This window comes from Salmo salar, chromosome ssa05 (assembly GCF_905237065.1).
Source record: "Salmo salar chromosome ssa05, Ssal_v3.1, whole genome shotgun sequence".
Taxonomy (NCBI): domain Eukaryota; kingdom Metazoa; phylum Chordata; class Actinopteri; order Salmoniformes; family Salmonidae; genus Salmo; species Salmo salar.
In genome coordinates, this window is record NC_059446.1 from 66,401,613 (window position 1) to 66,428,700 (window position 27,088).

The 27,088-nt window shown below is 43.1% G+C and overlaps 1 protein-coding gene across 5 annotated transcripts; it reads right to left on the reverse strand.

Annotated features, from left to right (window-relative positions):
* Positions 1–878: 878 nt before the first annotated feature.
* Positions 879–24,435, reverse strand: LOC106605501 (cytochrome b5 reductase 4). Of its 5 annotated transcripts, none has more exons than XR_006769941.1 (17): positions 24,164–24,434; positions 23,428–23,549; positions 22,973–23,126; positions 19,048–19,148; positions 18,784–18,868; positions 18,646–18,684; positions 18,373–18,496; positions 18,185–18,242; positions 17,922–18,015; positions 12,036–12,068; positions 11,779–11,901; positions 11,332–11,472; positions 10,235–10,390; positions 5,219–5,369; positions 3,931–4,017; positions 3,213–3,442; positions 879–2,910 (listed from the first exon to the last, which is right to left on the reverse strand). XR_006769941.1 is itself a non-coding variant. In XM_045718625.1 (17 exons), the coding sequence occupies exons 1-17, from the start codon at positions 24,270–24,272 to the stop codon at positions 2,856–2,858; spliced, it is 1,794 nt and encodes a 597-aa protein (XP_045574581.1). In that variant the 5' UTR covers positions 24,273–24,432; the 3' UTR covers positions 879–2,855. The 5 variants fall into 5 exon arrangements, 4 of the variants coding, with proteins under 4 accessions (XP_045574581.1, XP_045574584.1, XP_045574583.1 ...); XM_045718625.1 differs by having other exon boundaries at positions 3,213–3,374; positions 24,164–24,432; XM_045718628.1 differs by lacking the exon at positions 24,164–24,434 and adding an exon at positions 23,814–23,912 and having other exon boundaries at positions 3,213–3,374.
* Between the last annotated feature and the right edge of the window lie 2,653 nt (positions 24,436–27,088).

Genomic DNA, 27,088 nt, shown 5'->3' on the forward strand with positions numbered 1-27,088 from the left:
GTTGGTCCTGGCTGCTCTTTGGATGGAAGACCAGATGCTGCTGGAAGTGGTGTTGGAGGGCCAGTACGAGGCACTCTTTCCTCTTGTCTAAAGAAATATCCCAATGCCCCATTGCCCTGTGTAGGGTGCCATCTTTCGGATGGGACGTTAAACAAGTGTCCTGACTCACTGTGGTCACTAAAGATCCCATGGCACTTATTGTAAGTGAAGGGGTGTTAATCCTGGTGTCCTGGCTAAATTTCCAATCTGGCCCTCATACCATCATGGCCACCTAATGATCCCCAGCATCCAATTGGCTCATTCATCCCCCCTAACCACTTAGAATTCCTAATGCCAAAGCTATTACACTCCCGTTGACAGGCTCGCTCTCTACACCCCCTCCTGAAGCTAGATACCGTGAAGCTCATTGAGAATCAGAGCCACACACAGTGTTTTTCATCTACGGAGACCTTTGATTTTCATCTGCCAAGACATGCAATTTCATCGTATTGCCTAGTGGGTGGGGAACCTATACCTATAGGGAATGGCTGGCCACCAACATGATGCCATTTACTAAGATAACACTGTGTGTGTGTGTATAGACAATCCAAAGGGCAGATGGGGGGTGTGGGGGGGAGAAGAGAAACAGACAGACAGAGTGAAGCCAGAGACTGCAGGGTGTATTTTTCCTTGGATAATTGCAGCTTTGCATATGTGTCTTTCAGTGTAAGTCTTTAAAATCCTCTACTTCCTGGTGTGGCTGTGAAATCATTCCCCTGCACATTTGAATTGCCTCTTCCCTGAGGTGAAGGATTTAATGAATGAATTTACTGTAGTACATTTCAGCCAGAAACAACTGAACACAAAACAACCAGGGCTCTGAATCTAAACACAACAAAAATATTTCGTGCATCTTTTAATTTGCTTCAGGACAGCTCATATGATTGACATGCTAGTTATAATGTGCATGATGTACAACGCTGGACATGTATTAAAAAAGATGTGGTTAGATCAACATTAGATGAGCCACAAAACCAATCGAAATAATCAGCTCGTGTATTTCTTTAAAAACCAGAACCCAACACATTTCAGTCATTTTTGTCATGCGAAACAACTGGTACTTTCATCAAGTGCTTTTCGTCCATAGAAGCTTGACTGTTATAGTATTGCACGTAGCATGGCCTTGTGTGTTACGTTGACAGGTGTGATCTTTGAAAGGGTTATGTTCAGTGGTAAGAAATGCTGCAATTCATTCTGTGTGAAAAAGGAAGAAAATGACCATGACATTATGTACTTTGATGTTATTAAAAAGTAAATGCCACGCAGGATAAGGTTTTTAAATAGCACTTTCCATACGATCGACAGAGAACAAATTAGAGAAAAATAAACTGTGAAAAGGCCAAGATCGCATACATTCATGGACATGCTTTATTGATACCAATGTCCAATATAAAAGTTTCTTCCTCCAAAACGACATCTATGAGATTTCATGAAAATACACCTTCAATTTCATGGACATTTTGTTCCATTTTCACCCAGATTGACTCAGTAATGATGTCTGGAAGGATACATCTAAAGAGGCAGATGGACTGACTGCAGCTGGAAACAGCCAGATAAGAGCCCCTCTTATTAGGTTAATAGCGGAGCTACATCTTACCAGAGGGACCACTCATAGCATAGAACAACTCTGCAGGATTGACATAGTTCGGTCTGGCAGTTTGATGTTCCACGAGGAGAAATCACAATAGTTGGTGTCTTACCAACCTCATGTATTTCACAAGAGTGAGAAAGAGTAAAGGACGCATGGTCAGGGTTCCCGGAAGCATTTTACAATCATTTAACTGCATCAAACATCAAGCACTTAAATCAGATCACTGTGGGCTCGAGGTATTAATGAATGAAATATACACATTTAATAAAAATATAATTTAATTATTTAAATACATTTCCGTAGGTGTGTAATGTATTGCGTAATGTATTCCCATTGGTATGTTTCACCTACTGTGAGTACTACAACATCAACCTGTGAGAGAGAAAGAGAGAGAGGGGGAGAGATAAAAGAGCGAGAGATCGAGAAGAGGGGGAGAGAGTAAAAGTACTGATTCTGAAGACTGGTCTGCTTAACCATCAGTCTCTCTCAAACAGAACCACAGGCTGCAGAACAGACAGAACAGCAGCAGCACAGCCAAAACAACTAGCTGAATAATAATAACTCTCTGTAGGAGGGTATATGCCAACAGCAGGTTGGAAATTCTCATTACTTCTTCAACAAAAGGAAGATTTAAATGATCAGAACTCCTCATAAACAACCCCAGACCTCTCTCTCTGTGGTCAGAGCAGAGGAGTGTTCAAGGACAGGACGGTTCAAAAAGCTCTGGTACAGACATAGACAGACAGTGAGCTGAAGATGTTGACCTGAGGGTTCAGTGCTGCTGGGTAATTGACCATTCATCCTTTGTGTGTGATTCACCAGCTCAGAGAGCCCAGCGGTCACGTCCTAAGCGACCAGAGAGAATAACTGTCCATCCGTGTTTCAAAGCACCAGAGAGAGAGAGAGACAGAGACAGAGACACAGAGAGAGAGGGAGCGAGAGAGAGAGACAGAGCTGCTTTCCTTCCAGATTCAAAGAGCCTCTTGTGGGGCTCTGGCATCGCTGCTAACCACAGGAATCAGGTCCATCAGTTCAGTCTACAGTGCATAGAAAAACATTGTGCCAAAAAACACATTGGCCAGCAGCCTAACAACATATCTTCTCTCCCAGACACTCTCTCACAAATTGTGTCTTCTTTCTCTCACACACACACATTGCTCTCACACAATGTCCCATTGACACCTATGGCTGTGAGTTTGAAATATGTCAGGCCTGAGACTGACACTCAGCCCTGGAACGCATGAATCTCCTCTTCACTGAAACAATGCTGTCTCACCAACCTGAGAAAGAGAGGAGGGAGATTGGGAGAAGTGAGAAGGGGAGTCAGAAAGCCTAAAGGTGGGAAAAGTTATCAAAAGTTATCCAATGTTATACAGGCTAACTTCCTTGCACTACATATCCTGAAATAGCTTGAATCTACTAAATCAACATTAACATAAAAACACTGATTTTTACCTTGTCAGCTCGGGGATTCGATCTTGCAACCTTTCGGTTACTAGTCCAACGCTCTAACCACTAGGCTACTTGCCGCCCGGCTAAATGCCTAACTGGAGTGTGTAGAGGGGTGTGGAGTGTCACTCACCCCACAGTCAGCTCGGTGAAGGCTGAGGGGCCACACACACACACAAAGACCTTTGAGCCCTCAGGCCTAAGCAGGAAGTCAGTCAGCATGGAGGCCTCAACCCGCCCCTTCCTGCCTGTCCACCCATCACACGGCTCTGACAGAATATACTCCACCTGGAACCTGGAACCATAGAATAGAGCAGAACAGAACCATCAAACGGCTCTGACAAAACATACTCCACCTGGAACCTGGAACCATAGAATAGAGCAGAATAGAACCTATCACATGGCTCTGACAGAACATGCTCCACCTGGAACCATAGAATGTAAGAAACAAAATGTATCTTCTGCCTTACCAATTGACAGACAGATCATCAGAACATACTGTACACTGACAGAGGAAGAGAGAGAACATTCTCTGCCTAGCAGCAAGACTACATGTACAGCAACATGTATGTGTTAATGCTGCTTCACAGGTAATGGTTCACATGAGATTCTAGTCAAAATGGTAATGATGGGGAGTGTTCACACACCATGAAGACATGCAATCATAGACATCTGGAGCGGGCAACACACACACACACACACACACACACACACACACACACACACACACACACACACACACACACACACACACACACACACACACACAACAGAGGGTCAGTCTTGCTGACATTAACGCAGCCAGCCTCAAAGACCACCTTCAATATGAATACACAGTGCAACACACACACCTCTCATCTTCAGCAGCGAGGCCGTCCAGTTCAGAGTGCCACAGGATGTCTCTTTCCTGTCTGCTGAAGAACATCAGCTTGGTTTTCCTAGAACACACAGATCTAACGCCGTCAGAACAGCCTTGTCCTTTACAATGTATACACATCCTCAGGAAGAGAACAATGACAGCCTTGTCCTTTACAATGTATACACATCCTCAGGAAGAGAACAATGACAGCCTTGTCCTTTACAATGTATACACATCCTCAGGAAGAGAACAATGACAGCCTTGTCCTTTACAATGTATACACATCCTCAGGAAGAGAACAGTGACAGCCTTGTCCTTTACAATGTATACACATCCTCAGGAAGAGAACAATGACAGCCTTGTCCTTTACAATGTATACACATCCTCAGGAAGAGAACAATGACAGCCTTGTCCTTTACAATGTATACACATCCTCAGGAAGAGAACAGTGACAGCCTTGTCCTTTACAATGTATACACATCCTCAGGAAGAGAACAGTGACAGCCTTGTCCTTTACAATGTATACACATCCTCAGGAAGAGAACAATGACAGCCTTGTCCTTTACAATGTATACACATCCTCAGGAAGAGAACAATGACAGCCTTGTCCTTTACAATGTATACACATCCTCAGGAAGAGAACAATGACAGCCTTGTCCTTTACAATGTATACACATCCTCAGGAAGAGAACAATGACAGCCTTGTCCTTTACAATGTATACACATCCTCAGGAAGAGAACAGTGACAGCCTTGTCCTTTACAATGTATACACATCCTCAGGAAGAGAACAATGACAGCCTTGTCCTTTACAATGTATACACATCCTCAGGAAGAGAACAGTGACAGCCTTGTCCTTTACAATGTATACACATCCTCAGGAAGAGAACAGTGACAGCCTTGTCCTTTACAATGTATACACATCCTCAGGAAGAGAACAGTGACAGCCTTGTCCTTTACAATGTATACACATCCTCAGGAAGAGAACAGTGACAGCCTTGTCCTTTACAATGTATACACATCCTCAGGAAGAGAACAGTGACAGCCTTGCAATAGCACAGCAGTCAGAGTACAGCCTCATTCAGTTTCTATTCAGTCACAAGTAGAAAGGAATATCTGAAAGAACGGGATCAACAATACAGCAGTATATTTGATAGGATAGGCAGAATATTTTCCATACTGCTTATACCTTTCCAAGTCTTTCATATCTACATGAAGTGCTTAGGGGTGAGGGGCTATACTAGGGGTTGTTTCTGGGTGGAGCCATGACAGTGTATTTCACCTGAGTGAGCCCAGGTCCTGGAGGGCCAATCGGATCACCCGAGCCATGGGCGTGAACCCCGTGCCGGCTGCTAACAGGTAGAGGTGAGTGACCTCACGCAGGAGGCGGAGACTGAACGGACCATCCGGGCTGCTGACAGACAGGTGGTCACCTAGGCAACCAGGGAAGAGGAGAGAAGGAAACCCATTAAGCACAAGAATAAGCAAAAACAGATAACACATAAATGTATTTTTTTTAAAGGAGTACAAAATCAGGATAGCTTGAATAATGAATACAGAACACAGTGTCTGTTCATTCCCTACTATCAGCTATCCATTTCCTCTTTCATGAGGTTTCTGTTTGTACTGTACAGCTAGTCTTTGTTATTAGGTGTTATCTAGATGTACTGTATATCAGTGAAAGGCACATGGTACTGTTGTAATGGAGAATGTTTTTTTTCTTTAATTGACTGACTGGGAAATAAACATTCTCCATCTGTCCCAATGTTGCAGCTGGGCCTGCATCGCCAGGCAACCACACACATCACTCAACACTAGAATATATTCAGGTAATGGGGGCCAGATTAGGACAATTACATAGCCTGAAGCCCTGTCACTGAGCGTAGTTTACACAGAAAGATAAAGAAACATCTATTTTCCTGTCCACTTCTGTGCAGATGGACTGGTAGGAAAATTACTTTTCCAGTAAGAAGAAGGTCATGGATTTAGATTGTCTTGTCCTCTTAACAGTGGAATCAATACAAAGGCCAGGAAATCCGATTCATTGTGGGTGGAAAGGAAAGATGGGTTATATTCTGGCACCCTGACTATGTAGAAGGCTGGACTCTGAGAAGGGGTCGGGAGGATAGATGAGATAAAACAACCTGTTGATGAGTTTTTAAATAGAAACTAATTACACCATCAATCCTGTTTGGGAGCTGAGCAATCTCCCCCCCTGTAATTGATTTATCTGAATAGTGCCTGCTTCTGCTGATGTATGAATAAGAGAGGAGAGAGAGAGAGATGAGGAAAAAAGATAGGGTCTGTGACGATTATAGAATTTTAGGTAACAATTAATTGTCATGCGAATGACCACAGTCATTGTCATAATTGTCTTTTTTGTTGAAAAATGTTTTGAGCTTGTAATGGATATCTGAATATTAGCTATGACATACCTACTAAATACAACAGCATTAGTGACACCCCTATCTCAAAAAGGAATGGTTTGGACCGCTTGAAAGGTTTGGAACCGTGCCGTTCTGCTCGGAAAATGACTACCAAATGTACCCACTTCATGTAAAAAGACTATTATCTACTCGAATAGAAAAGTTGATAATTGTTGGTTACAGGATTATACAATAACTGTGCCAGCCCTAACTAACATATGACATTTAATACTCAAAATACATAATGAGACTAGAATTGCAAAGTGCTACTATTAATCATAACAATATCCCTAATCACAATGGTAAGAGTATAGTCCTCCCTGTGAATGTTAACTTCATAATCATGTTATTACTAACGGTCATGTAAATGCAGTACCCAATCATAATCAATGCTTGTTGATTGCATTTTAAAGACTAAATGATGTTAAAGGGTTTTTTTATTTTAAATCGACGAACAGGAGTCAAGAACTTCTGTCACCTAGTCTACTTGTGTACGCAGCAGGCAAACATGTAAATGAGTTTATGGTAAACAAAAGGTAATCTAATCAATCCTGGTTGGAAGAAAAATAACCTTCCTTCTGGTTTCTGATGTGCTATTTTTTATTTCATGTTGTTGTTGTTGCCGACCTTGCTCACTTACAGTGGGGGGAAAAAGTATTTGATCCCCTGCTGATTTTGTACGTTTGCCCACTGACAAAGAAATGATCAGTCTATAATTTTAATAGTAGATTTATTTGAACAGTGAGAGACAGAATAACAACAAAAATATCCAGAAAAACGCATGTCAGAAATGTTATAAATTGATTTGCATTTTAATGAGGGAAATAAGTATTTGACCCCATCTCAATCAGAAAGATTTCTGGCTCCCAGGTGTCTTTTATACAGGTAACGAGCTGAGATTAGGAGCACACTCTTAAAGGGAGTGCTCCTAATCTCAGCTTGTTACCTGTATAAAAGACACCTGTCCACAGAAGCAATCAATCAATCAATGATTCCAAACTCTCCACCATGGCCAAGACCAAAGAGCTCTCCAAGGATGTCAGGGACAAGATTGTAGACCTACACAAGGCTGGAATGGGCTACAAGACCATCGCCAAGCAGCTAGGTGAGAAGGTGACAACATTTGGTGCGATTATTCGCAAATGGAAGAAACACAAAAGAACTGTCAATATCCCTCGGCCTAGGGCTCCATGCAAGATCTCACCTCGTAGAGTTGCAATGATCATGAGAACGGTGAGGAATCAGCCCAGAACTACACGGGAGGATCTTGTCAATGATCTCAAGGCAGCTGGGACCATAGTCACCAAAAAAACAATTGGTAACACACTACGCCATGAAGGACTGAAATCCTGCAGCGCCCGCAAGGTCCCCCTGCTCAAGGATACATATACATGCCCGTCTGAAGTTTGCCAATGAACATCTGAATGACTCAGAGGACAACTGGTGAAAGTGTTGTGGTCAGATGAGACCAAAATGGAGCTCTTTGACATCAACTCAACTCGCTGTGTTTGGAGGAGGAGGAATGACCCCAAGTACACCATCTCCACCGCCAAACATGGAGGTGGAAACATTATGCTTTGGGGGTGTTTTTCTGCTAAGGGGACAGGACGATGGACGGGGCCATGTACCGTCAAATCTTGGGTGAGAACCTCCTTCCCTCAGCCAGGGCATTGAAAATGGGTCGTGGATGGGTATTCCAGCATGACAATGACCCAAAACACATGGCCAAGGCAACAAAGGAGTGGCTCAAGAAGAAGCACATTAAGGTCCTGGAGTGGACTAGCCAGTCTCCAGACCTTAATCCCATAGAAAATCTGTGGAGGGAGCTGAAGGTTCGAGTTGCCAAACGTCAGCCTCGAAACCTTAATGACTTGGAGAAGATCTGCAAAGAGGAGTGGGACAAAATCCCTCCTGAGATGTGTGCAAACCTGGTGGCCAACTACAAGAAACGTCTGACCTCTGTGATTGCCAACAAGGGTTTTGCCACCAAGTACTAAGTCATGTTTTGCAGAGGGGTCAAATACTTATTTCCCTCATTAAAAGGCAAATCATTTTATACATTTTTTACTTACATTTTTCTGGATTTTTTTTGTTGTTATTCTGTCTCTCACTGTTCAAATAAACCTACTATTAAAATTATAGACTGATAATTTCTTTGTAAGTGGGCAAACGTACAAAATCAGCAGGGGATCAAATACTTTTTTCCCCCCACTGTATCTGAGACATTAGTATTCCACAGTGCGGCTAAACCACCTGCAGATTGACGTACACTTGACCTCTATATATGAATATTCCACTTAATATGAACACACAGCACATGAACACACACATACATTTACACACACAGAAACAAATGCACGCACACACAAACAAAACGCACACAACCTACTCACTGACAACCTTATATTTCTTTACTCTTATTATTATCTATCCGGATGCCTACTATCTTTACCTTGCCTTCATGTATATATCAACCGCAAGTAGCTCGTACATTGATCTGGTACTCCCTGTATATAGCTCCCCATTGATCTGGTACTCCCTGTATATAGCTCCCCTTTGATCTGGTACTCCCTGTATATAGCTCCCCTTTGATCTGGTACTCCCTGTATATAGCTCCCCATTGATCTGGTACTCCCTGTATATAGCTCCGCATTGATCTTGTACTCCCTGTATATAGCTCCCCATTGATCTGGTACTCCCTGTATATAGCTCCGCATTGATCTGGTACTCCCTGTATATAGCTCCCCTTTGATCTGGTACTCCCTGTATATAGCTCCCCATTGATCTGGTACTCCCTGTATATAGCTCCGCATTGATCTTGTACTCCCTGTATATAGCTCCCCATTGATCTGGTACTCCCTGTATATAGCTCCCCATTGATCTGGTACTCCCTGTATATAGCTCCCCATTGATCTGGTACTCCCTGTACATAGCGCCACAATGATCTGGTACTCCCTGTATATAGCTCCCCATTGATCTGGTACTCCCTGTATATAGCTCCCCATTGACCTGGTACTCCCTGTATATAGCTCCCCATTGATCTGGTACTCCCTGTATATAGCTCCCCATTGATCTGGTACTCCCTGTATATAGCTCCCCATTGATCTGGTACTCCCTGTATATAGCTCCCCATTGATCTGGTACTCCCTGTACATAGCTCCCCAATGATCTGGTACTCCCTGTATATAGCTCCCCATTGATCTGGTACTCCCTGTATATAGCTCCCCCATTGACCTGGTACTCCCTGTATATAGCTCCCCATTGATCTGGTACTCCCTGTATATAGCTCCCCATTGATCTGGTACTCCCTGTATATAGCTCCCCATTGATCTGGTACTCCCTGTATATAGCTCCCCATTGATCTGGTACTCCCTGTATATAGCTCCCCATTGATCTTGTACTCCCTGTATATAGCTCCCCATTGATCTGGTACTCCCTGTATATAGCTCCCCATTGATCTGGTACTCCCTGTATATAGCTCCCCATTGATCTGGTACTCCCTGTATATAGCTCCGCATTGATCTGGTACTCCCTGTATATAGCTCCCCATTGATCTGGTACTCCCTGTATATAGCTCCGCATTGATCTGGTACTCCCTGTATATAGCTCCGCTTGTACTCCCTGTATATGGCTCCGCATTGATCTGGTACTCCCTGTAAATGGCTTATTTGATTCCTCTTTTGTTCGTTACTATTTAAAACTAATATATATATATATATAAATAATAATAATAATTCAACTCGGCATCTTTGGGAACGGTTGGGAATTTCAATGTAAAGTCTACACCAGTTGTATTCGGTGTATGTGATAAATAACATTTGAACAACCCACTTAGCTGTAACAGTGAGGGTTCCTGGGGGCCTCAGACTTACCGATGTTGAGGTTGTTTAGATGTGGAGTCAACACTCCATCTGGGTAGACTTTGATCATGAGGAAGATGTCAGTGGCTGCAGTCCCCTGTGTGGAGTCCAGTGTAGCTGGTACCAGTGTTTCCTCGACTGGCGTGTAGGGCTTCACCACCTCACTGTCTACACATATAGCATTAACATTAGCAATGAATTACATGGGATGCTATGGGATTAGCGGTAGCCCAGATATAGCGTTAGCCAACTGTCTACACATTTCATAAGACTTGCTTTTCTCTGGAGGCCAGGAAGGAGCTGGTACGATGTACATTACTGGTGGTTTTAGATTTTATTTTTTTATTTTTATATATATATATGCTTCAACCACTACCCTGAGGCTTCAACCACTACCCTGAGGCTTCAACCACTACCCTGAGGCTTCAACCACTACCCTGAGAGCAATTGATTCAGTATAGCATACGGCCCTCAGGTTCACTACCAATCAAAAACATCATTGTGATCTCTACAGTGCTGTTGGCTGGTCGTCATTGTCCTTGCATAGGCTTGAACACTGGTATACACTGATTTATAAGGCCATATTGGGTAAAATGACACCATCTGTAAAAAAATAAAAGAATGTTATTTTTTTAAAAAAATTTTTTTAATCAGCTCAGTAAATATTTATCAATTACGGTCACATTCTCATTTGCTTTTAACAGTACCAAGAATTAGAATAGGTCATGTTGGAAATAGTTTTAGTTACTCAACTCAGTGGTCCTGGAATTCTCAAAAATGTGATGATCTAGTCATGTTGGTGGAGGTTAAACACTTGGTCGATGTAAATATAGAAGCGTGTAATTGTCTTTAGGACAGCTGTTTCTTTTGTTATGACATTTGTGTTTCTTTATGTAATAGTTGTACTGTATGTGTATCTATAGTTTTGTTCAGGGTTGTGTTAGTGTATCCAAGCTGCTGTTGGACCAGGTCTTGCTTGAAAAATTTATTTTTATCTCAATGAGAAACACATGTATAAATAAAGGTTAAATAAAATTTAAAAAATGTAGCATAGGGATTAGCTCTAGCTTAGTTGTAGCATTAGCATGGATCTATAAGCTAGGCCTTACCGTGGATGAGGGCCTTGAGGTAGATGTGTTTCCCAACTGGCACGTGCATGAGTGTCCCTAGAGGGAGTTGTAACCGGAACACCCAGGTGTCGTGTGTGACCTCCGTCTTAGAAACTAACATACACTCCCTGTAGAAGATCGCTGCAGAGAGAGAGAGTGAATAACTAACATGTGATTTTGGTTAATAGGGGAATGTAATAAAATCAATTCAGAAGACTGATGAATAAACATCTCTTTGGATGTGTCTGAAATGGCATTCTGGCTATTTCGTCTTTTCTCGATTCCTCACTTCCTCTCTCCTTGCCGCCTCCTCAAAACGCATTGGAGGAGAAAGTACAAGGTCCCTCCCCTCTTACATTCTCCTCCAAAGCGTTTTGAGAAGAAGGTGAGGAGTGAGGCTGTGAGGAATCAAGGAATGACGTATTGGAAAAGAGCCCCTATTCATACCTCGATCTTTCATCCTGAAGAGAGAATCATGGAATTCCAGTGGTTCACCAAGCTCCTCCCACTTTCCTTTGGCTGCTTTACGCATGCTGACCTGAATCTTCCCCACAGCACACGCTGTGTGAACTGTACCAGCATAGCGAGAGAGCGAGAGGGAGAAAGATGGGGAGGGAGGGATCGAGGGAGGGAGTTGGTAAACATTAACAGTTAGTCAGCTTTAGCTTATGAAAAGACATCAGACCAGAAAATGTTCTCCTTACCAGCAACGCTTCCATCTACTTCTTGGGCTAAACCTGAAAAAGAGAGACTCCTAGTGAGTTGTTTACCAGAAATTAATATAAAATCAAATTCATCACCCCATTTACAGAGAGATAGAGAAGGAAAGAGAGACAGAGTAAGAGAGAGACAGACAGACAGACAGGGGGAGAGAGATAAACCGATAGAGGGTTTAGTGGACATGGGCACAGTGTTTATTTCCTCTGGTTGACACAGTCAATATTTCCCTCCAACATTAATAAGCCAGTGATAAACACTGGACAGTAATTGTGTCAAGTCCTCCAGGCTGGAACACAGATGGAGAAATAAGCCTTGACAGCAATCAATAATATAATTACAGCTGATAATGGACTAGGTCTGTGATGGTCATGGAATTTTAGATGATGATAATTGGCCAGCTAAAATGGCCATGGTCACCGTAACAACCGTTCGAAGTTTCCTCGCGTTGTTAACTGTCCATGTTACGGCAGAAATGTCGGCTGTCCCGTCTTCAGTCAGCTGTTCGTTCAACACCACAACAAAAAATAAAATTAAAATGTGCGTATATTTTTTTAAGGGGGTCTTCATCAGTTAAAGGGTAAAGGTAATTATGCCAGCTCTAGGGTACACGATAGCGTTGTGACAAATGTAAAAAATGTCTAAATGTTTAAACTGCAATTGGTATTGTTTAAACGATAAGAAAAACATCATAAAACTATTCACAATGCAGAGATGGTGCTGCGTATGACCGCCAGCGGGCAATGCAATTAAAACTAACGCAGTCATGGCAACCCAGAGACTGTAAAAGATATGGACGAAGCAAATCGATAACATCAGCCCATTGTTTCCTATGAGAATGCTCAGTGGCGCATTTGAAGATCAGAAAGTGCATATTCAGCAAGTCACCATCTTGCTTCACGGAGGAGTTTTTTGAAAAATTGCATGTGCACTTTGAGCTAGTCTAAGGTGACGTATGCAGGTGTAATAAAGATAATCTAACGTTTTACCTAATGATATATAAGGAGGGCATTTGCACAACATGTTTCACAACAGCACACAACAAAATTCCAGAGACATATTGAGCAACCAACTGATACCAATCACGACCACACCCAGAGACTGATGGCGGACTAAGCACTCACACAAAAATGTCAAGACATGAAAGCACCCTAGCCACACGAACTGACCACTGGTGTAAAGAACAACATTCCATGAATATCGCAAGCACCCAGACACGAATTACCAGAAATACACACACACACACACACACTTAGGTGTGTTGGACTCCGAGGACAAAGGACACTGCCAAGGGCCAATGGGAAGTCGACACCACCTGGAGAGTGGACCGTCCGTCCACTCATCGACCAGTCAGGAGAGCGGACCTACTAGACTCAACGTCAACACACTGTTATTTCATTGTATAAATTGGATGTACACTATGTTTCGGGGCTCTCTTCTGCTAGTTCCCTATGAGCTAAACGAAGGAGTCCGTGCACGCTTTGCCAAATATCTTTGTCTCATAATAAACTGCCTTACTATAAACTGAATCACCCGGTCCAGCGTCTTGACTTGTCTCCTTCTCAAATAACTAATCATCAACACAGGCTAGCTCAGTGCTGCCTCCTCTCATTAATTAAGTATCTCAAGTTGAAGGCCGACCGAGGAACTGCAGGCTGCCTTTAGCAACTGCAGTTGAAGTCCGAAGTTTACATAAACTAGTTTTAATGACTCCAACCTAAGTGTTGCAACTGCTCCACACATTTCTTGTTAACAAACTATAGTTTTGGCAAGTCGGTTAGGACATGTACTTTGTGCATGACACAAGACATTTTTCGAACAATTGTTTACAGACAGATTATAAGACTTATAATTCACTGTATCACAATTCCAGAGGGTCAGAAGTTTACATACACTAAGTTGACTGTGCCTTTAAACAGCTTAGAAAATTCCAGAAAATGATGTCATGGCTTTAGAAGTTCTGATTGGCTAATGGACATCATTTCAGTCAATTGGAGGTGTACCTGTGGATGTATTTCAAGGCCTACCTTCAAACTCAGTGCCTCTTTGCTTGACATCACAGGAAAATCAAAAGAAATCAGCAAAGAAATTGTAGACCTCCACAAGTCTGGTTCATCCTTGGGAGCAATTTCCAAATGCCTGAAGGTACCACATTCATCTGTACAAACAATAGTACGCAAGTATAAACAGCATGGGACCATGCAGCCATCACACTGCTCAGAAAGGAGACGCGTTCTGTCTCCTAGAGATGAACGTACTTTGGTGCGAAAAGTGCATATCAATCCCAGAACAACAGCAAAGGACCTTGTGAAGATGCTTGGAGGAAACAGGTACACAAGTATCTATATCCACAGTAAAACGAGTCCTATATCGACATAACCTGATAGGCCGCTCAGCAAGGAAGTAGTCACTGCTCCAAAACCGCCGTAAAAAAGCCAGACTACAGTTTGCAACTGCACATGGGGACAAAGATCGTATTTTTTGGAGAAATATTCTCTGGTCTGATGAAACAGAAATATAACTGTTTGGCCAAAATGACCATCGTTATGTTTGGAGGAAAAAGGGGAGGCTTGAAAGCCAAAGAACACCATCCCAACCGTGAAGCACGGGCGTGGCAGCATCATGTTGTGGGGGTGCTTTGCTGCAGGAGGGACTGGTGCACTTCACAAAATAGATGGCATCATGAGGCAGAAAAATTATGTGGATATATTGAAGCAACATCTCAAGACATCAGTCAGGAAGTTAAAGCTTGGTCGCAAATGGGTCTTCCAAATGGACAATAACCCCAAGCATACTTCCAAAGTTGTGGCAAAATGGCTTAAGGAAAACAAAGTCAAGGTATTGGAGTGGCCATCACAAAGCCCTGACCTCAATCCCATAGAAAATTTGTGGGCAGAACTGAAAAGCGTGTGCGAGCAAGGAGGCCTACAAACCTGACTCAGTTACACCAGCTCTGTCAGGAGGAATGGGCCAAAATTCACCCAACTTATTGTGGAAAGCTTGTGGAAGGCTACCCGAAACATTTGACCCAAGTTAAACAATTTAAAGGCAATGCTACCAAATACTAATTGAGTGTATGTACACTTCTGACCCACTGGGAATGTGATGAAAGAAATAAAGCTGAAATTAATCCTTCTCGCTACTATTATTCTGACATTTCACATTTTTAAAATAAAGTGGTATTCCTAACTGTCCTAAGACAGGGAATTAAATGGATTAAATGTCAGGAATTGTGAAAAACTGAGTTTAAATGTACACTGCTCAAAAAAATTAAGGGAACACAAACAACACATCCTAGATCTGAATGAATGAAATAATCTTATTAAATACTTTTTTCTTTACATAGTTGAATGCGCTGACAACAAAATCACACAAACATCCAATTTATCAACCCATGGAGGTCTGGATTTGGAGTCACACTCAAAATTCAAGTGGAAAACCACACTACAGGCTGATCCAACGTTGATGTAATGTCCTTAAAACAAGTCAAAATGAGGCTCAGTGGTGTGTGTGGCCTCCACATGCCTGTATGACCTCCCTACAACGCCTGGGCATGCTCCTGATGAGGTGGCGGATAGTCTCCTGAGGGATCTCCTCCCAGACCTGGACTAAAGCATCCGCCAACTCCTGGACAGTCTGTGGTGCAACGTGGCGTTGGTGGATGGAGCGAGACATGATATCCCAGATGTGCTCAATTGGATTCAGGTCTGGGGAACGGGCGGGCCAGTCCATAGCATCAATGCCTTCCTCTTGCAGGAACTGCTGACACACTCCAGCCACATGAGGTCTAGCATTGTCTTGCATTAGGAGGAACCCAGGGCCAACCGCACCAGCATATGGTCTCACAAGGGGTCTGAGGATCTCATCTCGGTACCTAATGGCAGTCAGGCTACCTCTGGCGAGCACATGGAGGGCTGTGCGGCCCCCCCAAAGAAATGCCACCCCACACCATGACTGACCCACCGCCAAACCGGTCATGCTGGAGGATGGTGCAGGCAGCAGAACGTTCTCCACGGCGTCTCCAGACTGTCACATCTGTCATGTGCTCAGTGTGAACCTGATTTCATCTGTGAAGAGCACAGGGCGCCAGTGGCGAATTTGCCAATCTTGGTGTTCTCTGGCAAATGCCAAACGTCCTGCACGGTGTTGGGCTGTAAGCACAATCCCCACCTGTGGACGTCGGGCCCTCATACCACCCTCATGGAGTCTGTTTCTGACCGTTTGAGCAGACACATGCACATTTGTGGCCTGCTGGAGGTCATTTTGCAGGGCTCTGGCAGTGCTCCTCCTGCTCCTCCTTGCACAAAGGCAGACGTAGCGGTCCTGCTGCTGGGTTGTTGCCCTCCTACGGCCTCCTCCACGTCTCCTGATGTACTGGCCTGTCTCCTGGTAGCGCCACCATGCTCTGGACACTACGCTGACAGACACAGCAAACCTTCTTACCACAGCTCCCATTGATGTGCCATCCTGGATGAGCTGCACTACCTGAGCCACTTGTGTGGGTTGTAGACTCCGTCTCATGCTACCACTAGAGTGAAAGCACCGCCAGCATTCAAAAGTGACCAAAACATCAGCCAGGAAGCATAGGAACTGAGAAGTGGTCTGTGGTCACCACCTGCTGAACCACTCCTTTATTAGGGGTGTCTTGCTTATTGCCTATAATTTCCACCTGTCGTCTATTCCATTTGCACAACAGCATGTGAAATGTATTGTCAATCAGTGTTGCTTCCTAAGTGGACAGTTTGATTTCACAGAAGTGTGATTGACTTGGAGTTACATTGTGTTGTTTAAGTGTTCCCTTTATTTTTTTGAGCAGTGTATTTGGCTACGGTGTATGTAAACTTCTGACTTCAACTGTAAATGATCCTTCTAACTCGTCTCTGTGCAATTTTAATACCAGTATATAGTAAAATATGGCATACCGCCCATCCCAACCTTATGTCCCACTTCTCATCAATGTGAGATTTCGTTGCAGTGACGATGTAAGACCACGTGTTCATAGATGTCCAACAATGTATTTCGCTGCACCTGTGATAACATCTGCAAATCTGTGGTCGCGACCAATAAACTTTGATTTGATGTTGTTAACGCAACGTATGAGGTGTTTGACTTTGAGAGCTCGCGTTTTGTACTTTGCAGAGGAATCATTGTACAATTTCTCCATCTGGGCCATCACGGTTGTTCGATATGGCATCTTGTAGTCTGGTTCTAGATATGCCATCAGGGCAGTGAAGCCAATATCCTCTACCATTGAAAATAGCTGCATATCAACTGCAATCATTTCTGTAATCAACGCTGGGATTTTCTCACTCCATCCCTTATCGCACTTCTTTCGTGTGAAGACTGAAGAGCCTGTCTAATGTCTGTTGTTGGGGGCCTGCGCTGCTGCTGCCAGCAACGGTTTGGGTGTCAAGGTGCCTCCCTTTCAGACGGTTAAGCATTGCACCTGTACTGCCACTGTAGCTTAATTCTACCTCGCAAAGTTTGCGTTTCATCACCTTCTCAAAGTATTGCCATACAGGACTTCGCTGCTGTCACGTCCCTGTCATTTTCCCGACTGTTAACGACGAAGTTCAGAGAGCTTTATATCTCCTCCTACTAATGTTACAGCATTGTTGCGTTAGGCATGTTCCCTTTATGATGATGATCGGGGCCTGTTAGTGCTAGTTGTGATAACTGCACTGTGTGACTTACATTTTATGGGAGGAAATAAGAAAAATATAATAGTAAACAGTTTTCGGTTAACAATGCCAATTTGGTTTAAACGTTCACACCCCTAGTACAGGATGGTTAGAGAGAAAAGAAAGAGTTTGGCTGTAATAGATGGATAAAAGAAAGGAGATTGAAAGAGGCGGCTATGACAACTCACTTACGTTGACGCAGCATGTAGGACATTTTCCCCAGAAGAACTTCCACCCGTAGAACACCATCTTGCAGGTCAACTATGGTACAGCCAGAGTTGGGGAGCTGAGATAGGAGAGGGGTGTAAAAGAGAGGAGAGAAAATAAGGGAGAAGAAGGAAAGAGGTGAGAGAAAAGAGGGGTGGGCGGTGAGGTTAAAGAACAATTACTGCACATTCTGGCTCACATTTCACTCAAATCTTGCCATTTAAAAATTGCAAAGCGGGGATGTTTACCTTCCGTTTGGTGAAAACCACAATATTGACTGTGACATCAGTTTGAAACCAGTCATACCTAAAAAAAAACAATGCACAGATACAGTATGTTCATTACCTTCTCACATCTATCTATCACACCTCACATCCTCCAGTCTGTCACCATTCTCAATATCATAACAGTTGTTCTTGTTGTTTTGTGAGCGTACCTGGGCCGGGCGTCTTTGGGTTGGGGTGGTGGCGGGGCGGCTGAGGGTTGCAGTGATGAGGGTGAGGGAGGGATGAGGAAAGCAGGAGGGAGCATGAAGGTGGGCGAAGGAGGGGGGGCTTGACCTGAGGAGAGAGAGAGAGAGAGACAAGAGTGAGGACTCTGATTTCAGCCACATAGAATATAGAACACCCACACACAAATACCAGACACTACAGAACAATCACAGGGTTTTTTTTGTGTGCATTATTCTTATTGTTATTTTGTACATTACCATTTAAATGAGTGATGGTGTCCTTTATCACAGACTTAGCTGTGGAAACAAATTAGAAAGGGTCAAAAAACATCATGCATGAAAGAGAGAATACGGTGCATTAAAGTCCTGAGACAGAGGGATTGTGTGTTCCTGTACCTTTAAGAGCAGTGCTGGCCTTCACAGCCATCCTCCCTACCAGACACTCCTTTAGCATGGACTCATAGTTCACCCAACGGTGAACCTGCTCATATGGCCACAGATACAGGGACAAAGGCAGACAGGGAGAAAGTGAGCAAGAGAGCTTAGACACGCACGGCATCACAACACACATTATGTGCTTTAATGTTTTGAACTTGTGTGTTTTAACATGTGAACTTCCAAGGTAGTCCTTTAACTCGGGAAAGTCCAACGAGAGCTGACCTGGTCAAAAAGGTCTGTTCCGTCTATCCCAGCTGCCTTCATCAGTTCCTCTTCTCCTCCAGGGTGGAAATCCATGTAGGGGCTCACATTATAAACCATGCCTGAGACACACACAGGAAATAATAGTATGTATTCACAAAATACTCACAAAATGCACAATACATTTATTTATATCTGTATATTAGGGCTAACTCGTGTATGTGGGCCCACTCACACCGACAAATATAACAGTGAATTCAGAAAATACATTCAAAGAAATGGTTATGAACGCTTAAACTATGAACTACACACATTGTAATGTATGGTGTTGAGGGGGAGGTGAAGGCTGTGCCCAGCCTCCAATGCTTTCTGTAGAAAGCCTTCTCACAACATAAAGACACATGCCCTACTCAAAGACATTATCCCAGCAAACACAACATTTTCCTCCCAACATAAGGACCTGGCCGAGTTACTGACCCTGAAAACAGACACGGTCTCAAGGAAAACACTGTGTATGAGAGGAGAAGGTATGTACACCACAGGGAACCTTGATTTGTGTATATAATCGCCAATTACTGTCTTATAGCCTACTGATATTAAATTGGTTAGCTAATGCCTTCATCACACATCTCTATGGGAGTGCTGATGAGTGCGATCAACAAATCTGAAACCATGAATAACAAATGAGACATGATGATAATGGCATCAGTATACGGTTGTTTAATTCCATATTTCTTCTCTACAACCTACTGCTGCTGCTGGGTGTTGTTATTTGTTGTTTTAAGGACTGATTATCAAATAAGTACTAAAAAATGATTGCTGTATGCCAAGCATATGTGAGTGTATGAGTTTGGGTAAGAGAGAGAGGTAATAGGGAGGGAAGAGAGAAAGAGAGGCATACAGCGGGAGGGAGGGCGCCACCTGTTCTGCTCTGAAACAGAAGAAGTGGACAGAGTCCTAGTCACTAAAGCCTGCATAATCTTCCTTCACATCAAATTTAATTAAGCTTTATTACTCAATGTCCTTTGACAAATGAACCCACTCCATGACTACCAATGACTGCATTTAATCTCAATGACGCACATGTGGAAATGAGAGGATGAAATGTGTTAGATTCCTTCCGAAAGTGATTCCTCACGAAACCCAGACAAAAAAAGACCATGATTTTGGGGATTTCACTCTATGTAAGAGCCTTCGGAAAGTATTCAGAGCCCTTGACTTTTCCACATTTTGTTATGTTACAGCCTTATTTTAAAATGTTTTTTTCCCTAATCAATCTACACACAATACCAGATAATTACAAAGCAATAACAGGTTTGTAGAAATGTTTGCAAATGTATTACAAATACAAAACTGAAATATCACATTTACATAAGTATTCAGACCCTTTACTCAGTACTTTGTTGAGGCACCTTTGGCAGCGATTACAGCCTTGAGTCTTCTTGGGTATGACGCTACAAGCTTGGCACACCTGTATTTGGGGAGTTTCTCCCATTCTACTCTGCAGGTTGGATTCTCAAGCTCTGTCAGGTTGGATTGGGAGCGTCGCTGCACAGCTATTTTCAGGTCTCTCCAGAGATGTTCGATCGAGTTCAAGTCCGGGCTCTGGCAGGGCTACTCAAGGACATTCAGAGACTTGTCCTGAAGCCACTCCTGCATTGTCTTGGCTGTGTGCTTAGGGTCTTTGTCCTGTTGGAAGGTCAACCTTCGCCCCAGTCTGAAGTCCTGAGCGCTCTGGAGCAGGTTTTCCTCAAGGATCTCTTTGCTCCATACATCTTTTTCTTGATCCTGACTAGTCTCCCATTCCCTGCCGCTGAAAAACATCCCCACAGCATGATGCTGCCACCACCATGCTTCACCATAGGGATGGTGTCAGGTTTCCTCCAGAACTCCAAAGAGTTCAATCTTGGTTTCATCAGACCAGAGAATCTTGTTTCTCATGGTCTGAGAATCCTTTAGGTGCCTTTTGGCAAACACCAAGTGGCCTGTCATGTGCTTTTTACAGAGGAGTGGCTTCCGTCTGGCCACTCTACCATAAAGGCCTGATTGGTGGAGTGCTGATGAGATGGTTGTCCTTCTGGAAGGTTCTCCCATCTCCACAGAGGAACTCTGGAGCTCTGTCAGAGTGACCATTGGGTTCTTGGTCAGGGAGGTGACCAAGGCCCTTCCCCCCCGATTGCTTAGTTTGGCCGGATGATCAGCTGTAGGAAGAGTCTTGGTGGTTCCAAACTTCTTCCATTTAAGAATGATGGAGGCCACTGTGTTCTTGGGGACATTCAATGCAGCAGACTGTTTTGGGTTACCAATCCCCAGATCTGTGCCTCGACACAATCCTGTCTCGGAGCGCCACAGACAATTCCTTTCGAACTCATGGTTTGGTTTTGGCTCTGACATGCACTGTCAACTGTGGGACCTTATATAGACAGGTGTGTGCCTTTCCAAATCATGTCCAATCAATTGAATTTACCACAGACTGACTACAATCAAATTGTAGAAACATCTCAATGATGATCAATGGAAACAGGATGCACCCGAGTTCAATTTTGAGCCTCATAGGAAAGGGTCTGAATATTTATTTAAATAAGATATGTTTTATATTTTTTATACATTTGCAAACATTTCTTCAAACCTACTTCACTATCATTATGAGGCATTGTGTGTAGATTGTTTTTTTTCCCTCATCAATGTAATCCATTCTAGAATAAGGCTGTAACGTAACAAAATGCACTGTAATAGTCCTTTGGAGGAAGGATTGTTGACAGACTTGACATTTGTATTTAAAACCATAATTGAGAAATGATTTATCAGAGTTGGCATATTATGACATTTTGTCCTAACTTAGGCCTCCTTTAAGACTCCATTGTGGTTCATCTGTAGGTGCTACAAAGCAAACATTGGGGTCATATGAAGCTATACTGCCTTCTCTGCAATATGAGTAGTATTTTTATTTCAAGAACTTTTTCTTTACATTAACTTATGAATATTGAAAAATATAAACATGATATTGAAATTGGCAAATGTTTTAATATATGGTTGAACATAATATACTCTACAGGCTTAGCAAAGTTCAAGAGTGGGATCTCTGCTACTTTAAGAGTTATTACCCAATTTTTAAACATTAACAAAAGAGTGAATGTGAAAATGTATTCAAAATGGTGATTTGCAGGATGTGCAATGATACAAGTAAAAGGAGGGCTGTGATTGGTTACAATGCTGAACTATGCCAATTATTTTTTTAAAGGGCCATAACTTTAAAACTAGCAGAGATCCCAGTCTGGAACTTTGATATGCCTGTAGAGTATATAATGTTCAACAATATATTGCATTTTTAAGCATATTTTCTCTATTCATGTTGTATGATTAAATACTCATAAATGAATGGAAGACATTTTTTTGTGAAATCAAAATACTACTCATATTACAGAGCAAGTGGTAAAGCTTCATATGAAACACATTTTTGCTTTGTATTGCAGCATCGACAGGTTAAACATTATTGGCTATTAAAGGAGGCCTGGGTAAGGCAAAATGTAATAAATATGCCACCTTTGATGAACTATTTCTCAATTATGATTTGAGAGACAAATATCAAATACAATCTTTCCTTGAAAGGACTATTCTATGGATTACATTTCGTAGAAATCCCCCAAATCATGGCATTTGTTTTGTCTGGGTTTCGTGAGGAATCACTCAATTACGACTACGGAAGGTGGAGAGAAGAATTGTGTACAGATAGTATGTGGCTACTGTGTGTGTATGTGTACTTTTCACATTTATTTTCCTGAACAATTTAAGTAATACCCCAGTTTCTCCAACTCTAGCCCTGGAGAGGCATTGAGCCCTTGATTAGTTAAATCTAGTGTGTTAGCACTGGGCTTAAACAAAAACCTGCAAAACGCCAGGACCAGTGTTGTGTGTGTGTATACAGTATAGGGCTAGCTTGTGTCACCTCGTATGCAGGTCCAACAGTCGTGCCGTGTGTTGTGTTTTTGCAGCTCCTCCTCCGTGACGTCTATGAGTCTACCTCTCAGCCCTGTCAGGTCTCGGCCACTCTTAGCCACACGGATCCAGTCCATCAGACTGTGGCCAGGCTTCAATGCTACCTGAAACAACATGGAAGAACAGCCCTCACAGTCACAAAAGGTGGTATCATGATAATACAGCTTTACACTTACAGTTCAGTAAAGAGTAAAGTGGTGTCAAAGGGTGTGGCATGATGACAATCAATTTAAGGTTGACTTTGCAGACAGGGTTTTCTAACTCAATTTAAAATTGGACTACAGCACAGAACATTTACATAGTAGGACCACAATAGTCTAACCCATTGATGGGTCATCAACATTATGTATGATATAAAGGCATAACTCTCACACACAATCATGTCGTCAACTACCGGTACAGTACCTTGTTCCTGCCGGACTGACCGGCTGGAGCAACACGCTGCTGAGAGCTGGCTGCAGGGAACGACTGGGATGGGACGTTCAGCATCGCGACTCTTCGAAAGCAGGCCAAATTCTGAAGGAATCCTGTATAAGACGGGCCTTCGATTAACACGACAATAAAGGACAAACTCTTGGGGTTGTGAACCACTGTGAAATTATGTTTCCGTTGTGTCATAAGAAACACATTTCCCTGAAGTGACACTAGTTGAGTAATTTAGCTAACTAGCTAGCTGACTGGCTAGCACCCCGGAAGAGCAATTTCACAACAAAACGCCCAAATATGTCCATAATATCAGACATATGAAATAACCGGTGAGATGGATCTCGACCGAACAAAATGACACTTACAATACACTGTTCGTACAAAAATATTTGACTATGAAAACAACACCTATTTGGCGTTGTCACTGTTAAAAACTACATTCCCGCGGTAGCTGCAGATGATGTCGCGATATGATGATGAAATGGGCAAAACACTTAAAGTAAAACTGTATCCAAAATACCTAGAGCGCCATCTAGTGTAAAGATACATCTCAACAGTCGCCCTGATACAGTACAAAGCGCCCCGAAAATTTCAGAAGACGATGTAAATAAATGTAAAATAGGACTCATATTTATGTTTTTATAGGGTGTCTTTTAGGCAATATAAATGTGAGTATTTGGAAATGCTAAATGGTAACTTAGAACACGTAGCCTACCTGGTATGAAACCAGAGAAAAAAATGGTCACAATAGAAACATATTTCGCTCTTCCTCCATCTCCCTCCTCCTCGTCCTCCTCCGAATCTTCGTTGGAATGATTTAACATCAAAATATGTTAATAATTGCCATAGACACAGTTCTTTTGTCACAATTCAGAAACGTGATTATCCCATGTATCACATGAGCCTTGTACGTACAATGAATGGCCTATTGCAAAACGATATAAAAAGACGGCTTGAGTTAATTTACATGACCAACCAGCGTCAGTGTAGGGATAGTTCTACGTCCCTACGTAATCTGATTAGACAAATCTCACTAAAAGGATTCCAAGGTGGGAATAGTTTCTTCTTGACACGTGACTTCAAAATAAAAGCCCAATGTACATGGACTCTATTTTACCTGTATTTTAAACTCATTATTTAATAATGAATGCGATTTTTTGGGAATGGCTGAAACAGCTCCCTTTTTTCATTCACACACACACACACACACACACACACACACACACACACACACACACACACGCACGCACGCACGCACGCACGCACGCACGCGCACACACACACACACACACAGACTTACACACACACACACACACATTCGGTAGATGCGTGAGAGAGCTGCTGAGTGGCCAGTTGGGCAGTAATGGAGGGAAGCTTGTGCTGACGAGAGCAACACCTGGACACAGCAGGAGTCCAGGAAGGACGGACATGGGATGGGTAACAGGCAGAGTCATTCAGGCCAACCGAAACCAGTTTTTCTCTCTCTCTCTCTCTCACACACACACACACACACACACACACACACACACACACACACACACACACACACACACACACACACACACACACACACACACACACACACACACACACACACACACGTACATGCAAGCTTCCTGTGCCTTTTGTCAGGTTTTATAAAGTTAATACACTTTAGTTAATAGTTAATAGACTGTTCATTTTGGGTAAGAAGTGGAGCAAATAGTTACTCTGTGCATACTTTTTTATTAGTGGAATGGTAGTTGGCTAATATTAAAAGTATGGCCATAGTAATCCAAAAGGTGGCAGTGCAACCATGAGCCTGAGTCTCTCTGCTGGTACACTGTTCTGTAAGGTGTTCTGTAGGTGGCAGTGCAACCAGGAGCCTGAGTCTCTCTGCTGGTACACTGTTCTGTAAGGTGTTATATAGGTGGCAGTGCAACCACGAGCCTGAGTCTCTCTGCTGGTACACTGTTCTGTAAGGTGTTCTGTAGGTGGCAGTGCAACCACGAGCCTGAGTCTCTCTGCTGGTACACTGTTCTGTAAGGTGTTCTGTAGGTGGCAGTGCAACCACGAGCCTGAGTCTCTCTGCTGGTACACTGTTCTGTAAGGTGTTCTGTAGGTGGCAGTGCAACCACGAGCCTGAGTCTCTCTGCTGGTACACTGTTCTGTAAGATGTTCTGTAGGTGGCAGTGCAACCACGAGCCTGAGTCTCTCTGCTGGTACACTGTTCTGTAAGATGTTCTGTAGGTGGCAGTGCAACCACGAGCCTGAGTCTCTCTGCTGGTACACTGTTCTGTAAGGTGTTATATAGGTGGCAGTGCAACCACGAGCCTGAGTCTCTCTGCTGATACACTGTTCTGTAAGGTGTTCTGTAGGTGGCAGTGCAACCACGAGCCTGAGTCTCTCTGCTGGTACACTGTTCTGTAAGATGTTCTGTAGGTGGCAGTGCAACCACGAGCCTGAGTCTCTCTGCTGGTACACTGTTCTGTAAGATGTTCTGTAGATGGCAGTAGATACTCACAGTGACAGGACACTATGGTTGACTAGTTGTTATGAAATCCTTTTCCTTTTCGTCATGAACATCTTGTTCTGAACATTCTGACAATATTCAGTCAGGCTTAGCTAAAGCAGATGACTTGATTATGGTGTATGCCTAAAGAAGCAGTTGAGTTATGTTTTTAGGTATTTTCCCAGGTAACGCCTATAGCATAAGACATTGTTGCTTAAAGAGAATGTGGTTTAAGAGGGTTTCATCAGATACTGTAATCTCCGATTAGGACAAATGTCCATGTTTGCACCATGAATACACTTTTTATCCAACCAGTGCAATATCTTTACCCATGATCCTCTCCTAAATTACACAATGCTCTTGGACTGCAAATGCTCTTGATTGGACAAAAAAACTCCCCGCTAGAGACGACAGACGGAGAGACACCTGAGAGTATAAGTGCAAAGTAGCAGTGATTGTAATAGGTATTTATTTGTCTGCTTGAAATGTGCCACTTTTTTTTCTATTCCGCCCCTTCTCTCTCTCTCTCTCTCCCACCCCATCCCCCACTCCCCTCTCTCTCTCCTCTCTGTCTCTACCACTCAGACCAGACCTGAGTGTAGCAGCACAGGGCAGATAATTACAATTTCAAAACCATTAGCCAGATCATTACCAGCTAATCCCCTGTTTGGTCTGATGAGTCACGCGTTCCATTTTCCGCCGGGCAGGCCGGACAGACAGCTTAGGGTCTCTCTCTCCCCAACACGGTCCTCCGCGTGCCTGTCTGTCTTTCGGGCCCTTTGCTAAGAGGCCAAAGGTCCAATGGTCCTCAGAGACACAAACAGGGAACCTAGAGCTAGATCTACAAGAATTAACATTCAAAGTGTGAAAACACCACCATACAAAATTATGTTTCCCTCTTCATTGGCTCATTCTCCTCTATTGAACAGACTAATGTATGTTACTGAGCAGCAAAGACATGCCATGCCATATGGTAGAATATATAGCAGCAGGCTGTTAGCAGAAAGCCTAGCGATGCACCCATCAGATCATGTGGTGCCATCATCAGCAACGGGATCCAGCTAGCTGGTACTGAGACTAGGGTTTCCATGGCAACGCTGCCAAGTGACTGAGGTGGATTTCCAAGATTGGAGGCTGCTTTGCGCCAGT